The sequence below is a fragment of the Phaenicophaeus curvirostris genome, chromosome 5 (genome assembly GCF_032191515.1).
Source record: "Phaenicophaeus curvirostris isolate KB17595 chromosome 5, BPBGC_Pcur_1.0, whole genome shotgun sequence".
In the NCBI taxonomy this organism is placed as follows: domain Eukaryota; kingdom Metazoa; phylum Chordata; class Aves; order Cuculiformes; family Cuculidae; genus Phaenicophaeus; species Phaenicophaeus curvirostris.
In genome coordinates, this window is record NC_091396.1 from 25,878,135 (window position 1) to 25,894,098 (window position 15,964).

General features: G+C 42.4%; 1 protein-coding gene across 3 annotated transcripts in view; it reads right to left on the reverse strand.

The window, feature by feature from the left end:
- Positions 1-13,946, reverse strand: part of LDLRAD3 (low density lipoprotein receptor class A domain containing 3) — a 115,167-nt gene extending 101,221 nt beyond the window's left edge. For all 3 annotated transcript variants that reach the window (XM_069858118.1, XM_069858117.1, XM_069858115.1), the window contains exon 1: positions 13,825-13,946. In XM_069858118.1, the coding sequence (XP_069714219.1) occupies positions 13,825-13,858 (34 nt within the window). In that variant the 5' untranslated portion in view covers positions 13,859-13,946. The remainder of the gene's footprint in view (positions 1-13,824) is intronic.
- Positions 13,947-15,964: the final 2,018 nt, after the last annotated feature.

The following is a 15,964-nucleotide window of genomic DNA, read 5'->3' on the forward strand; positions in this document are numbered from 1 at the left end:
AGTTATCAAAGCAGCTGCAGGAAGAGGCACTGGGCATTTCTGCTGTAGCTAATATCACAGAATCACAGAATCACCAGGTTGGAAAAGACCCACCGGATCATTGAGTCCAACCATTCCCATGCCCCTCAGCACCTCATCCACCCATCCCTTAAATCCCTTCAGGGAAGGTATGGCTAGTTTTGCATAAGAACGGCAAAATCTTTCAACACTATATTTGAAAAGTGAGACTGATTAAAAGCTGTAACTGAACAAACCAGCATCATCAAGTTCGTATTACTTTTAGCTGGACTCTGTTGATGTAATAATAGGCAAAATACTTTTATGTGTTACCTCAAAAGAATCTACATCCAGAAAATCTGAATCAGGAGTACTCTGTTAAATGTCTACTAATATCTCAGTTGTTGAAAAGAACAGGCATTTCAAAACAAAAATCACTTGAAGTTGCAGCATAAGTAGGAAATTATGCTGTAATACATTTTGTTTCTACATTTTATTAAACCTGAAAGAAGGAAGAAAAATGGCTATTGCTCTTGTGGGAATTAGTTGATAAGTTCTGCTGCAGCTGGTGTGCATGTTTAATTATCTTGCCATATAAATCTGTCATGTATCAAGAAATAATATGTAGACGATATCCAGACATGATGCTTAGCTGTCTAACAAGATATAGTTGGCAACGATAACCTGATGGGAGTCTCCAGACATGGCTGAATAAGTCAAAAAAAAATATAATGAGCAACCTTGAAGAGATTTATATTCTTTGTTTAAAACTAGTATATATACTCGCTGTTTTTTGTAGGATCTTATGCATTTTTTAGAAGGGCATCCAATTCAGCGCTGTTATTATCTTTGCTTCGAAGACTTTGTCCTTTTTAATATTTTACCAGTGAATGAGTGTTTCTCACACTCTTACACTGGACACATAATTCAGGTATGAAATTAGGTCACTGAAACTAGGCTGGACTCTTTATGGAAGAGAAAGGTTCCAATGAAAAAAATGCTTCAAAAAATGGTGATGCTGTTATCAGTTCAAGGCAGAGGGGAAGAGAAGCTGCCTATGCTTTACCTCAGATTTGTAATTTAGAAGCTAATACTCCTCATGGAAGATTTTTAGGGCACTGCCAATTTGTATTGTTTAGAAGTACTCATAGGAATTCTAACATCAACATATTTTTATCTTCCAGGTACTCTGATGTTCTAGCCCAATCACTGTGACCTTTGGTCAGAAAGACTCTCCTGCTTTGTTCATTGCACATGGATCAAAAAAGAATTGGTTCCCAAAAATCATTTGCAGATGGAAACCCTCCATGTGACCATGTAAGTTTGACTTAGGGTTCACAGGCCAAAATATTGCAGGGTTTCACTTTTCTCTTACCTTCACAACTGCTGATATTCAGAGCCAGAACATTCATAAGATTGAAAATGCCTAACAAGTAGAGGTAGATCTCACCTTTAAAGAAAGGGCAAGCAAACAAAAACGTCTTAAAGAATGTAAAACAGAATTCCAAAAGAACTTGATAAAAGGAAAGTTTAACAAGCAGAACCTTGTTTACATAGTAAAGTGAATGTTCTGTACATTTACAAGTTTGCATTGTTTTGGGTTTGGTTTTTTTTCAGTTGGTTGGTTTGGAGATTTGGGGGTTTTTGTTTGTTTGCTTTGTTTGGGGGTGGCTGTTTGGGTTTTGGGCTGCTTTGTTTGGGGTTTTTTATTGTGTTTATTTGGGTTAGTTGTTTTGCTGTTGGCTTGGTTTTGGGTTTGGTTATTTTTAAAATCTACCCATAACTCCATGCAGTCTTTTATTTCACTCACAACCAGGTATTTGAAATTCAGCCAGTGCTTTATTAAGAGATGTAACTAATACCAGCCACATGGATTTTTCTTAGTTTTGAAATGGTGATTTCTAAATGGTGGGATGGAACATCAACTGTAATGTGTTAGAAGCAAGATTAACTAAAATAGCCTTAATGACCCTTATCCTTTGTCAAGCAGAGTCGTTGAGATTGACCACTCAGATATGGCCACACCTTAACGACTCTGAGCTGATCTGAGGTTCCTGTTACAAGTATAATTGTCACTTTGAATTTGAAAACAATTCTGTGTATAAATTTTCTGTGAAACCACTGCTCGGCACAAGCACTCTGAGGACAAATCCCGAGTCTTCTCCAGCCCTGAATAAAGTGTACCTGCCTTAATGGTTAAATTAAACTGTTAAGCCTAAATTTCTTTGTTTCAGTTTGAATAGGCAACAATTGCCACACAGCTGCTGTTTGTAGCTAATTTCGAATTATACCTAATTAGTTTCATGACTTATTCTTAAAACTGTACAGTTCCTCCAGACAGCAGGATTTCACAAGCGCGGTTTGCATGCTGCCAGCCTAAGCAGATCTTAATCTCCACATCTCTATTTTGTCTTCCTAGTTACCCAAAGAAGCAAAGGTGCAGATTGTTTTACTTGATGCCAAGTCCTTGATAAGACATGTTTCTTACTGTTGTTCAGATCATGGAAGATTTAGTCCCCCACCCCCAAGATCACCTATCCAAGATCAGCAGAGCCCCAACTCTTCTGGTAGACAGCCATTCTACTCAAGACAAAATACATGCACTTCCGGTTTCAGTTAGACCAATCATTCATTTTAGTAGTGTGCCATTCTAGTCAGCTTTTAAGATTGCATAGTCTTGGTCCTACCCACAAAAGCAACTTGTGCTATTGACAGGAGACTGGTTAGCAAGTTAGAGGAATTATTTTGCACCTTTTAAGTTCATTAACTGCAATGTGTTTCCTTTGGTAGGCATTCGTGCTGACTCTATCAATTTACCTGCTCTGGAAGAACTAATGTTCTTCGGCAGGTGAAGCAAAGTATTTATCTACATATTTAACAACACAAGGAACTGCTCTAGTATTTTTTGTAACAGCCTTCCTAACAGTGCCCACAAATTATTTAGCCATTTATATACGCATAACTAGGCACAAAAGATGCATAATTCGCTTGTAAAATTGTATAAAAAACCTACATGGTTCTGGCTCTAACCAAAAACCACTTTCCAAACTCAGCTACAGCAGGCATTCCACATAGCCCAAACCTGGACATTAAGACACAACACAGCTAAGCAATGCATACAGGGAATGAGTGCTAGAACAAGTCCAGCAGTATAAGATTATCCTATGCATCAAAGTTTCCCATATCTGTGATTTTGTATTCCATTGAATGAAAGATCCAAATCAAGGAGGATGATTAAGAGAACCACAAAGAACAGGAGGGGCACTCTCACTACAGAGCAGTGCTACAAACAGGGATGCTACACTGCAGCCAAAGAAAGGTGAGAAAATGGTGCAGAGCACTTGTGACAGACAGAGGCAAGGGAAAGATGACAATTCCTAGCTGCAAATTTGGCCCACAGAAGCATATAAACCTAGCATGTAGATATAGGTATAATAAGTATAGATGCCGGCTTCTTTCTTTTGTTGTGCACCAATGAGCACAATTTCAGGTGAGGTCATGAGGCACAAAGGACAAAAAAAAAGAAAAAAGAGGAAAGGATAGAGATGCAAGGAGGAGGGAGATAAGACAAACCAGTCATGGAAAGAAGCAAGTGAAGAGTAAGTCATCAGCATGTCTCTTCAGAACAAGAGAACAAGGATACAGGGGGGAAAAAAAAGTTTGAATTTGTCAGGAAATGGAGGGGAAAAGAGGGGGAAAAAGTGCAACTTGCCAAATACATGGATTTTCATAATTGTATCAATTTGTGTGTCTATACAGTGTTTCACATTTTTCTAAACCTAAAAATCCTCTGCTTGAAGAATGTTAATGACTTTACTGTAACAATAGCAAGTAGAAGATAAATGAAAAATATGAATATTTCAGAAAAAAATCATCATATCAAGAAAAAATCTACCTACCTTGCATCCAACCCCAACCAGTAAGAAGGCAAAGAGCTATTTTGAACTAAAATTAGGGTAGTACTAATAGCATAAAAGAAAGATGGGAAGAAAGAGTTGGTGTCCAGAATAACCCGATCAAACAGGTAAAAGGGAAGCAAATACAGTGGGGAAAGAAATAGATCTAGCCCAAAGTCATACTGTTGTTCAGTAAGACAATTTGGAGTATACCTTATAGCACTAAGACACTGAACAGCCTTCCCACCAGAGTACAAGTCTACATCTGACAAAGATTCAGTGGGCAACCACATTCTGTTTAGAGCTTTAAGCATCATTTGAGTTGTTAACAACTAAAGAGATGAATTTGTGCAAAAAAACCCATATAAAGCAAGAGAAAGAACTCCAAGGAATAAAGGAACCTGAACATGAAGTGATACTTAATAGCTAAAATTCAAATCAATGTTTAATAGGACTACAACCTACTTGCTACACTAGTATTACATCATTGTATCAAAACCAGAGATAAATCCCTACAGGAAAATGTTACTTAAAATTTAAATTCTTATCTAAATCCAGCTGTTTCCAAACAGACTGACATAGGCTATGTTATCTGATGGAACTGGTTTCCATCTAAAACCCTCAATAAAAGAATGCCAAACCAGGAATCTCCCCCCATTCACGTACCCGGAGATATCTGGAATAATAATCTCTGTAAGCAGATATAGGTAACATCCTGACACCAAAGACTCATAACAAGTCTTGGCACTTGGGGATTTTCCTTTAATTTAAAAAGAAAAAAAAAAATCAGGACCTCTACTAAAGAAAAAAAAAGACCAATACAAAATACAGAACTAAAAACTGAAAAATTGTATTTTGGACCTGATTAAAACAAGTTATTTTATAACACCACAGCACACTTCAACCACATTCAACTTATATGCGTCTCAGCCTTTATCAAGTTAAACCTCACAGACTGTCCAAGAGAAACCAAATACATTTTAAAACTGAAACCTCCAGGCTAAGAGGACACACTGGATCTGCTATGAGTTCATCAGCTCCTAATCCTAACTGATCCTACACAGTGGGTTAAAAGCTCATTCTTACAGTACAGAGATTGTTTTAGCTAAGTTTCACAGCTACATCACCTTCCACTCCTTACCTCAGCTCCCTGTTCACTGTGACATAGCAACTTAAACAACTGTTTACTTCTATGTACAAAGCAGCTTTGATACGTTTCAATTATGCCCAATTTCACAAATGTCCAGGCCACAGCAGGAAGAAGACTTAAGTCTTATAGAGGAGAAAGGTCTCACCACCTACCCTCCTACAAATTGCTTCCATTTTGATTTTTTTCATGAGGGCCCTTTTGATTAGCCACTCATGATTCCCCAGTCCTTCAACACCTTTCTCACACTAACAAGGACTACCTATTAGTTCTCTCAGACCGTCAAAGAGGTCATACTTCTAAGCCGCAGCTAAATTAGGTATCCAATTCACAAACTCTTTTGCAATCAAGACGTGGATATCTGTGCAAGCAGTTAAGATCAAGCAGAGGGACCAATGGCTCCATTTAGAAATCTCACTGCCTCGACCTTTCCCATATGCAAATTAAAACACATACACCCCCAAATCAATTAGCATTACACCATCTTCTCCCTTACAAAGGTTTTTCTGCCCCAATAGCCAATACTGCATGCAATATAAGGTTGGCTTCAACTGATTTTTGATCTTACAGTTTTACTAGTAAAAAGAGGCTATGTAAAAAAAAAATCACTTAAAACACATGACTAAGTTACTGCAGTTTAACAAGTTTCTACACGTCAAATAAGCAAGTATCTGGATACACGCTCAGTTCACAGCAAATGCAAACCTCCACTGATCATATGAGTCAGAATTTTTATCATTAGAGATACTAGTTTAGTTAAATGCTTTCTGCAGGGGTGTTTGCTGAGTTTTTTTTACTTATTAAGCTATTTGTTTAAATTTTTATCTTTGTTGTTGGGTTTTTTAAACATATATGAGCTGCCCCTCAAAAATTCTTCAGCAGAAAGTCTGATAAACTGGTTATGCTAATGGCTGACTATACTATCACCTCCAGCCATGATGTACTTACATTTCAGGCAAAGGGCAGGCTACCATTCAATGTTTCACTTTTGACAAACCTTAAGATACATAATTAAAACTGGTTTCACTTGAAATATTCCATTCTGCATCTCAGCATAACCTGTTAAAGCAAAACTGCTCTGACAAAGTCTTGTAAGACCTGAAAAGACAAAACCACCAAAAGAACAACTATTGAGAAATAAGATCTTTCTCTCTCCTCATCTTCAAAACCTACCTGCTGATAATGAAACTGTTTCCAAGTTCAAACCCCAAAAATGCCAGTTTAAATACTCATCAGTATACTGCAGTAGGTAGGACAACTGAACAGTGACAACATACAAGGCTTCACACCAATTCATAAAACTCATTATCTCCCAAAACAGACAAGATGCTAAAACACAGAGCACTGCTACCAGCACAGCAGATCTCACACTACAGATTTTTTCAGGCCTGTTCCATTACTGCATTTCTGCTTACACAGAGAGAGCAACTACAGGACAAAGTATATCACAAACTATTCTGAGATTTACCAGTTTGGGAAAATAAAATAAAATTTTTTAAAAAGTCCCACAAAATCTGACCCCTGGTGATAAACTAATTTTGTACTAGGCCTTCCTACACTACTGCTCCGAAACACAGAGATTCCTGAACTTCAGCTCACTTAATCCTTGGTGCCAAACAAATCGTCACTTCCTGTTACAATCTACCAGATTTAGAGCAAAGAGAGACATTTTATTCCTCATCTGGTAGATGTCACAATAAACATACTACAGTATTACCAGAAATTTTATTCATCCAAAGTAATATGGAGCTTGCTAGACTCTCAGTGTATCAGGCACTGCTGACTGACTGTAAGCTTGTAACATTTAATTTCACATTAGTACTAAAAGTACACATTTACTACCTATTTTACAGTGAACAGTTTCCACTTACTATTACAATATGTGACTGCAACATTGCAATCACGCTTTCACCCTCACAGTCCTTGGCAACTGCAGGCTACCATAACAGCAGTCACTCTAAGTGGAATGGGACAGCTGGAAGATCCTGGGCCCTGCAACTCCCCACAACCAAGGAGAAACAGGAACCTATGGAAATCTAGGCAGGGACACGTCCCTTTCCTCAACATTACTCAAAATACCTGAAGTTTACATGAAACTCAAAAATCATCATTTGCTTACTTCGGTCCCTGCATCAAAAACATACTTGCAAGAGTAAAGCCTGACAACCGCTTCAAACATCAAATGTCCAATAATCAGAAACTGATCTGAGAGAACCTGTCTGTAGGCGCTGTCTCCCATAATAAATTCCAAGCTTTCTCTCCAGCATGGATGTGATGCTTGGCACTAAGATTACTATTTCTGCCAACACTCATGATGAGAGCAGCTGAGACTTATACCTTCAACAAATATACATTGTTTGCTGTGTACTACTTATTTCTCCTGTTACTTTGCCAAGTTGGAAGTTTCCTGACTTGCCAATCTACTACAAGAATCCCTGTCCAGCTCTAATGCACTGACACGTCACACAAGCCCACAGCTGGCTTGTGTATGGAGAGAGATAAATACTGGTTATAGAGCATTAGATTCAGTTTAGGATTTAAGAGAATTGCATCAAGAATACAAAATAGATCTCCTGTATACACAGGACAGACATGAATGTCCAAGTAGAGTGGTTTTCTTGCAGTTTCTACTTACACAGCAGTAGAATGGACAATATTCAAGAGTGCTCTTCCCATGTAGTACATCAAGGTTTTCAGCAATACCTCTGAATGTCAGTACAAATTAAGACACATGTAAAGAAATGGGGTATTTCCTCAATAGCGTGTAGAAGTTTTAAGCTAGCAGACATTACAGATGGTAACAACATTAGTCTTCAAGAAGCTCCTATTCCTGCTTGATTTTGGATATGATCTGTTTTTCCAAGATTTTGCAAATTGCAACAAAAGCACATGTGTAGCCCTGCATGCTTCTGCTGCCTGTGGAACAGAGACACAATTCAACAGTATTAGACCAAAAGACTGGAGGTAACAAGACAAAAGCCTTCTTAATATAAAAGAAGTTTAAGAAGTATAATACCTACATTACATATTTGGCTTATGCATCAGAAAGGTCAGTGAACGGTGACATCTTGGGGACCATACTAAGGAATTCAAGCTGTCCACCACCTTCTGACTCTCCAGCCAGTTGAAGACTGACATTTTTAAGGTCTACTTAACACAACACTGGAAGGTTTGTAGCTGTAAAACCGAAGTAATCTTCCTTTCCCACTCACTTCATAACTGTACTTATAAAAGCAGTTCATTTAGCTGAATATTTGTGACTCCTGCCATCATTTCTCTCCTTAATGGACAATACACAGGTTGAAGAAAAAAATAATATAAATCCATGTTCAAAATGTATTCAGTAGACCTAGGTTTCTTTAAATTAAAAAAAAAAAATCTCTAGAAGATACAGCACAATTGTAGTCAGGATTACAAAGAGCTCATTTTTCTTTTAGGGACTGTTTATGTTTTATTGGTTTATTCAGCTATAATGTACTTACAAATGTCTGAAACAATCCTTCCCTAAACTCACTGTCATTATGTGTAGCTCCGCTTGCGTTATTTAAGCAATACAAAATGTGGAGGAAGATAAACATAGATGCCAGTTTTCTAACTAACAAACCTTCTTCTACATTAACTTAATTCATAGAATCATACAATCTCTAGGTTGGGAAAGACCTCTGAGATAATCAAGCCCAACCATACCTGTTCACTACTAAACAATATCCCTAAGCACTTCATCTACCCATCTATTAAATACCTCCAGGGACAGTGACCCAACCACCTTCCTAGGCAACCTGTACCAGTGCCTGATAACCCTTTCAGTGAAGAAGTTTTTCCTAATGTCCAATCTCAACCTCCCTTGGTGTGACTTGAGGCCATTCCCTCTCATCCTATCACCTATCACTTGGGTGAAGAGACCAACACCCACATTTCTGCAACCTCCTTTCAGGTAGCTGTGGACAGCGATAAGGTCTCCCCTCAGCCTCTTTTTCTCCAGGCTAAGCACCCACAGTTCCCTCAGCTGCTCCTCATAAGACTTTTTTCTGCAGCCCGTTCATCAGCTTCATTCCCCTTCTCTAGACACGATCCAGCACCTTGATGTCTTTCTTGTAGTAAGGCGACCAAAACTGAACACAGTATTCGATATGCGACCTCACCAGTGCTCAGTACAAGGGCAGAATCACTTCCTTGGTGCTGCGGGCCACCCTATGCATGATACAAGCCAGATGCCATTGGCCTTCTTGGCCATCTAGGCACACTGCTAGCTCATTTTCAGCTGGCTGCCAACTAAAACCCCCAAGTCCTTCTCTGCCAGGCGGATTTACAGCCACTGTTTCCCAACCCCATAGCGCTGCACAGAGTTGCTGGGTCCCAAGTGCAGGAATTGACATCGTTAAATCTCATCCCATTGGCTGCAGTCCATCAATTCAGCCTGTTCAGATCCCTCTGTAGAGTCTCCCGACCCCCGAGCAGATCAACACTTCTGCCCAGCTTAGCGTCACCCATTAACTTAATAACGGTACCTTCAATCCCCTCATCCAGGACATTGATAAAGATACTGAACAGAACAGGTCCCAGCACAGAGCTCTGGGGAACACCTCTTGTGACCAGCCTCCAACTGAATTTAACTCCATTTACCATGACTCTTCATGCCCAGCCATCCAGCCAGCTTTTTACCCAGCAGAGGGTGCGCCTGTCTAGGTCAGTGGCAGCCAGTTTCTCAAGCAGAATATTGTAAGAAATGGTGTCAAAGACTTTACTGAAGTCCAAGTACACTACACCCACAGCCTTTCCCTCATCCATTAAGTGGGTCGCCCTGTCATAGAAGGAGATCAGGTAAGTTTGGCAGGACCTGCCTTTCATAAACCCATGCTGACTGGGCCTGATCACCTGTCTGCCTTGTGTGCTGTGTGACAGCATTCAAGATGACCTGCTCCATGATCTTCCCCCAGCACTGAGCTGAGACTGACAGGTCTGTAGTTTTCTGGATCCTCCCTCATCCTTTCTTGTAAATCGGTGAAACATCCGCCAGCCTCCAGTCAAATGGAACTTCCCCAGTCAGCCAGGACTGCTGGCAGATTATGGCAATGGGTTCAGTGAGCACTTCCACCAGCTTCCTTAATACCCTCAGGTGGGTTCCATCTAGTGAACGTCTAATTGGCCAAGCAGATCTTTAACTAGTTCTTCTTGGATCATGGTAGCTTTGTTCTGCTCCCTATCCCTGTCTTCTGGCTCATGAGGCTGAATATCCTAAGTACATCTGATCTTATTATTAAAGGCTGAGACATAGAAGGCATTAAGTACCTCAGCCTTATCCTCATCCTTTGTCACTAATGGTCCCCATGTCCACTAAAGGATGGAACTTCTCCTTAGTTCTACTTTTGTTGCTGATATATTTGTAGAAACAGAATTCGCCAATTTAAGTTCTAGTTGGGCTTTAGCCCTTCTGATTTTCTCTCTACATAATCTCACTCCATCCCTGTAGTCCTCCTGAGATGCTTGCCCCTCCTTCCGAAGTTTGTATACTTTCCTCTTTTTTCGGAGACTCCTCTGCTCAGCCAAGCTGGTTTTCTCCCCTGCTGGTTCTTTTTCCAGCACATGGGGATAGCCTTCTCTTGTTCCACCAGAAGCTCTTGGGGTCCTTTGACCTTTATGACTGTCTCCTATGGAATTTTACTGACCAGCCTTCTGAACAGTCCAAAGTCTGCCCTCTGGAAGTCCAAGGCGGCCATTCTACTGACTTCCCACCTTGCTCCTCCTAGAACTGATAATCTTGTGATCACTATGCCCCAGTCATCCTCCAACCATCACATCTCCCACAAGACCTTCGCTGTTCACAAACAACAGGTCCAGTGGGGAACCTACCCTAGTTGGCTTACTCACCAGATGTGTCAGGAAGCTGTCTTCCACACACTCCAGGAACCTCCTAGACTGTTTCCTATCTGCTGTATTATACTTCCAGCAGATATCTGGCAGGTTGAAGTCTCCCGCAAGGACAAAGGATAGCGATTGTGTGACTTCTCCCAGTTGCTTGTAGAGTAACTCATCAGCCTCTTCTTCCTGGCTGGGTGGTCTATAGAAGACTCCCATGATGATATCTGCTTTGGTGCAGGTGCTCTGCTAATATTTACCCATAAGCATTCAACCCTATCATCACCATCATTAAGCTCTAGGATATCAAAACACTAACTTAGAGGGCTACTCCACCACCTCTCCTTCCTCACCTGTCCCGCCTGAAGAGTGTATAGCCAACCACAGCAGCACTCCAGTTATACAAGTGACCCTACCACATTTCTGTGATGGCAATTGTCTCCTAGTCTTCTTGCCCTACAATTACTTATAGTTCCTCAGTTGTTGCCCATGCTGCATGCTTTGGTTTAGATGCACTTCAGCTGGGCAGTTGATCCCGCTACACTCCTGAGGTGAGTAGTCTCAGTTCCTAAGCAATTCCAGGCTGCATTTTCTAACTCTTCAGTAATCTGTGCTGCCATTTGAAGTGCCATCCCCCACTTCCTCTGAGGGGGTGGACCAAAGGTCCTTGCTAGCACACCATTCCTCAGACACTGGAGTGGCATTCCCAGGTTTTTTTCTGTCAAGCCTGGTTTTGTCCCCCTCCCCTTTCACACCTGGTTTAGAGCCCTATTAATGAGCCCTGGTAGCTTCTTGGCAATTACCCCTTTGCCTCTTGCGGACAAGTGTACCCCATCCTTGGACAGCAAGCCTGGTGCTATGTAGGCCAACCCATGATCAAATTCAATAATGTTCTTACAGTCTAAGCTGGTAACTGGAATCCTCGCAGGACCTAACCTATATCTAGGAACTCCTGGGCTCATCCTGTGCTAAAGTCAAGTGCTGAGAACTGGCTCAGACCATGACACATGCAGGGCAGCAGGAAGAGATCAGAACTGAGCATGATCTGCTTATATTTGCAAGAGCATGGAGAGATGAAAGAGACTGGGCATGTATGTGCGTGCACGCGTCCAAAAGCTTGATGAGACTTGAAGTGAGGTGGGGACTGGAAAAGGAAAGCCAGGGAATAGGGGAACTCCTGTTCAGGGAACAGAGTTTAAAGCTTCAGATCAACAGCCTTTATGATCAACTATCAGCTGCAATTACAGACTGAAATTAAATCAGCCTGGTAGAAGTTCACACCACAATACAATAAAACTTCCTCATGCAGATAAGGGCCAAAAGCATTATTTGATCCAACTATAATATTAAGAACAAAGATGCAAATAAAAAGATCAAACTTCGCCTTGCAAATCTTCACTGACACAACCCAATTCAACAGTTACTTCTTACCACTACTAGAACTTTCGAGACATAGATATTACATAGTGTTTTGATTTTTCTGAAACACAAACCGATATTGATCCCCAGGGTCTCAAGGTTTCCCATCTATACCCAAAAGAGACTCAACAGAAAAGGAAATATTTTCAGTAGGTATCAGAACTAGAATTCAAAACAGAGTGAAGTCCACGCAGAGATAAACTAATTCTTCCTGTGGGAAACTTGCAGGGGTGCCAAAATATACAGAGAAAGTAACAAACAAACCCCCAGAGACCCCATATTTTAGTCTTCAAAGAAAAAACCAAACACATTAAAAAAAAAGTTTCAGAAAGCTCTTTGCATCTTCCTCAAAGTAAGCTAGAGCCTCTGGTTAAAAACCCACATGGTAACTGTTGCTTAAGAATGGGAGTTTGCAGTCAAAAAGTTTTAGTGACTTCAAACAAGAAACAGATCTTCTCGGTCATTGCTCCCAGCCAAGTTGGAGCAGGAATATGGTGTGTAGCTGCCTGGGAAATCTTCATATTTTATCTTTTAGCATGGAACCCTCAGTATTAATTCAAGGGTGATATTACAAACAAACTACAGTCAACATATGGGAACATATACTTTGCTATGAATAATTAGGTGACATTTTGGCAACATTACCGTAGTGAAATGTAAACTATTAAGGAAGGTAACACAATCCAGCTCAACAGAGCTGAGCTTTGCCTGAAGCTTTCCAAAAAAGGAACTACTGAAATAGTTTTGCAAAGATGCCCAAACCTCTACCAGGTTTATGAATGTTGCAGCTGAAGTTCACAGTTATGTAATCTTAAAGCAGTGCAAGCCCGATTTACACTTCTCCTCCTTCATACCCGTCTACACCAAACTCAAAACAAACTTCTATCTTGGAAGCTGTGAAAGTGCTCAATTCTTCATGACGACAAATGCTCTTCAAAAGAAAGGAAAAAAAAAAAAAAAGGAAATTGAACGCGATAATGTTTTTACCCACTGCGTGTCATCACCTCGTCGCCGAGGCGCGGTTCAGGCTCCTTACACACCGTACGGAAAAGCACCCGCTAAGATCGCATCGCAGAAACAATCCACACCTGCGGCAAAGCTGCCCAGAACACTACCAGCTCCTCGACTGTGACCGACACGCGGCGACAGCGACGGGGGAAAACAAATAAACAAACAAAAGTTTCTACAGAGACTAATATGAACCCCCCTTTAACTGCAAGCGAAGCCAGGCAGGGCCCGCGGCCCTGCCGCCCACCCCGCGCCGGGAGGCCTCGGGAGTAACAGAGCGGCCCGCGGGGTCGCGGCCGATCCACGCTTCCACCCGCCGGCGGCTTCGGCGCCCGTCCCCGCCGGAGCCTCCCGCCCGCCTCGGCGCCAACGACCCCGCCGGGCGCCCGCCCCAACCCGCCCCAGCACGACCGCAGAGGAGCCGGCGGCGACCCGGGCCTGGCGCGCGGGGAGGCCCCGGCGCCTCCTCTACCGCGCCCTCCCGGCCCCGGCCTCACTCACCAGCCGAGCCCAGCAGCAGCCACAGCAGCCACATGGCCCCGGCACGGGCCGCTCCGCGAAGTTCGGGCTGTTCCGATAGCCCGGCCCCCGCGAAGCCGGCGGCGCGGGGAGGGCCCGGGGGCGGTACCGGCGCCGCGGGGCGGGCGCGGGGCGCGGCCGCGGTAGGAGGCCCGGGTGCCCGGCCTCACCCCGAGAGCGCCCGGCGGGATCCCCGGGGAGGAGGGCGCTGCCGGCAGCCCCTGAGGGCCGTCCCGGGCTTGTAGAGCGGCGGCGCCGCCCCCGGCCGGGCGGCTCGGCTTAGCTGGGGGATCCCTGCGGCCGCAACCGCCGAGTCGACAGCCGCCTCATCTTCCTCGATTCTGTTGCCCGTCAGACCCCTACGGGCGGGTTGTGGCCGCATTAACGCCACAACAAACTCTCCGCTGGCCATGTGGCAGCAGTCTTTAGAGACACCTGGAAGAGTCTAGGTCGGAGCTGCAGCCCTGCGGATGGGCTGTACCTTCATGAGGCACGTAAATGCTCGTTCTGCCTCTTCTACAACAAGGGGTATGTTGCTCTTAAAAAGACTCCCTTTCCACTCTCTAACGCATGCTACTCTCATCTTCATTCCCTAATTAGAAAATGAGGCATTTTCATTACAACCAGTCAGTCAGAGCTAGCCTGTGGAATTTAATACCTGTATAGCTCTGAAAAACCACCGTTTGGGAAACCTAAGTTGCATTTTCAGCCTACGGGCTCAATCCTGGCCCTACGTGGCTTCAATGGGAGGAAGAGCAAGCCTTGTTTTAGGGAACATTATTTTTCAGTATATAATGACCAGGAATGCGTGAGCCATTCTGCTTTTATGGGAAAATAGCTGCCTGTTCTTTAAGTGGTACCTTTTGGTTGTAAATTATTCCCCTGTGTGTGTGTCAAGTACACAAGTAGATTTACATGTGCTTAAAATAAAGTTTAACTCTCTAAAAAGCTTTCAGCATGCATTTAATAGTTGAAGAGAAAGGCTGGGTGCTTATTTAGGGAATAATTAAAGCCAGTTGGTAATGGTAAAAAGTTACAAAATTATTTCTAAAACTGTGCATAGTAATCAGCCCAAAAATACTGTTTCAAGCAGAATTCTTACAATTTATACAGCCAGAGGAGCTTGAGGAGATGTCACATCATTTGGAAAGATCAATTTAATTTTCTGTTTAAAATAAGACTTTTATTTGAATATCTAGATTTAACTTCTGTTAATTCTTTAATAGTATTTTAACCCTTGCTAGCTAATTCCCACGTAGAAGTCAGATTGGGAACTAGTTTCTAGAAGGGTATTTGAGATGGAGGAGTGGTTTCTGATCCTTGAGGGCTGTGACTGTGGGAATTCCCTCTGCTTTCCAGGATGCTGATCCTCAACTGCTGCCCTTCCTGCCTGGGCTCTCAGTATGACAACACAGAGTGACCCAATGCACCAATCAGTGGACTTCAGCCAACTGGCCTTAACTACATGCAGGGTAGATCAGGGGTTAAGAGGCAGAGCAAGGTGTGCCTCAAAATGCAAGATCTTCTAATTTGCCAAGAGATTAAGTGAGAAGCTCTCAGGCTGTGAAAACATTTTATTCACCTCAGTTTTTTTGGTCAGCACTGGATAAAGGGTCCAGTGTGTTATCTTGTGGGTGTTGGGTTACACGATTAAAAGTATAATCCCTGTAAACACAAACATGCAAGGAGAGGAAAGACAGACAGAGAAGCCTCGGTAGCCTCATTAGGGAAAACAGCTGCTCCTAAGCACATCAAGGAAGACCATTAGACTGTTACCTGGTGTGATGCCTGCCAAGGTAAGTCAACCAATAAATTGTCTCCTAGATGCCTTGCAAACTAGAAATGGCTATTGCCTATGGTATAGGACGCATTAAGGGATGCAATAGGAACAGCATTTAGGGAACATATAAGACTTATTATACAGTGTTTAAGGCAAAGACCAAAGGAGAGAAGAGGAATGGAGGATTGAGGAGGGAAAACACGGGAAAATAAAGGGGAAAAGGGATGAAAGGGGTTTACCATGTTTGCTTATCACCACATCCTATCCTCTACTCTAATTAAACCCTGTTTCTAGCTTCCTTACATGTACGCGCACTGTTGATTTTGAGTGGTTGTATGTGAA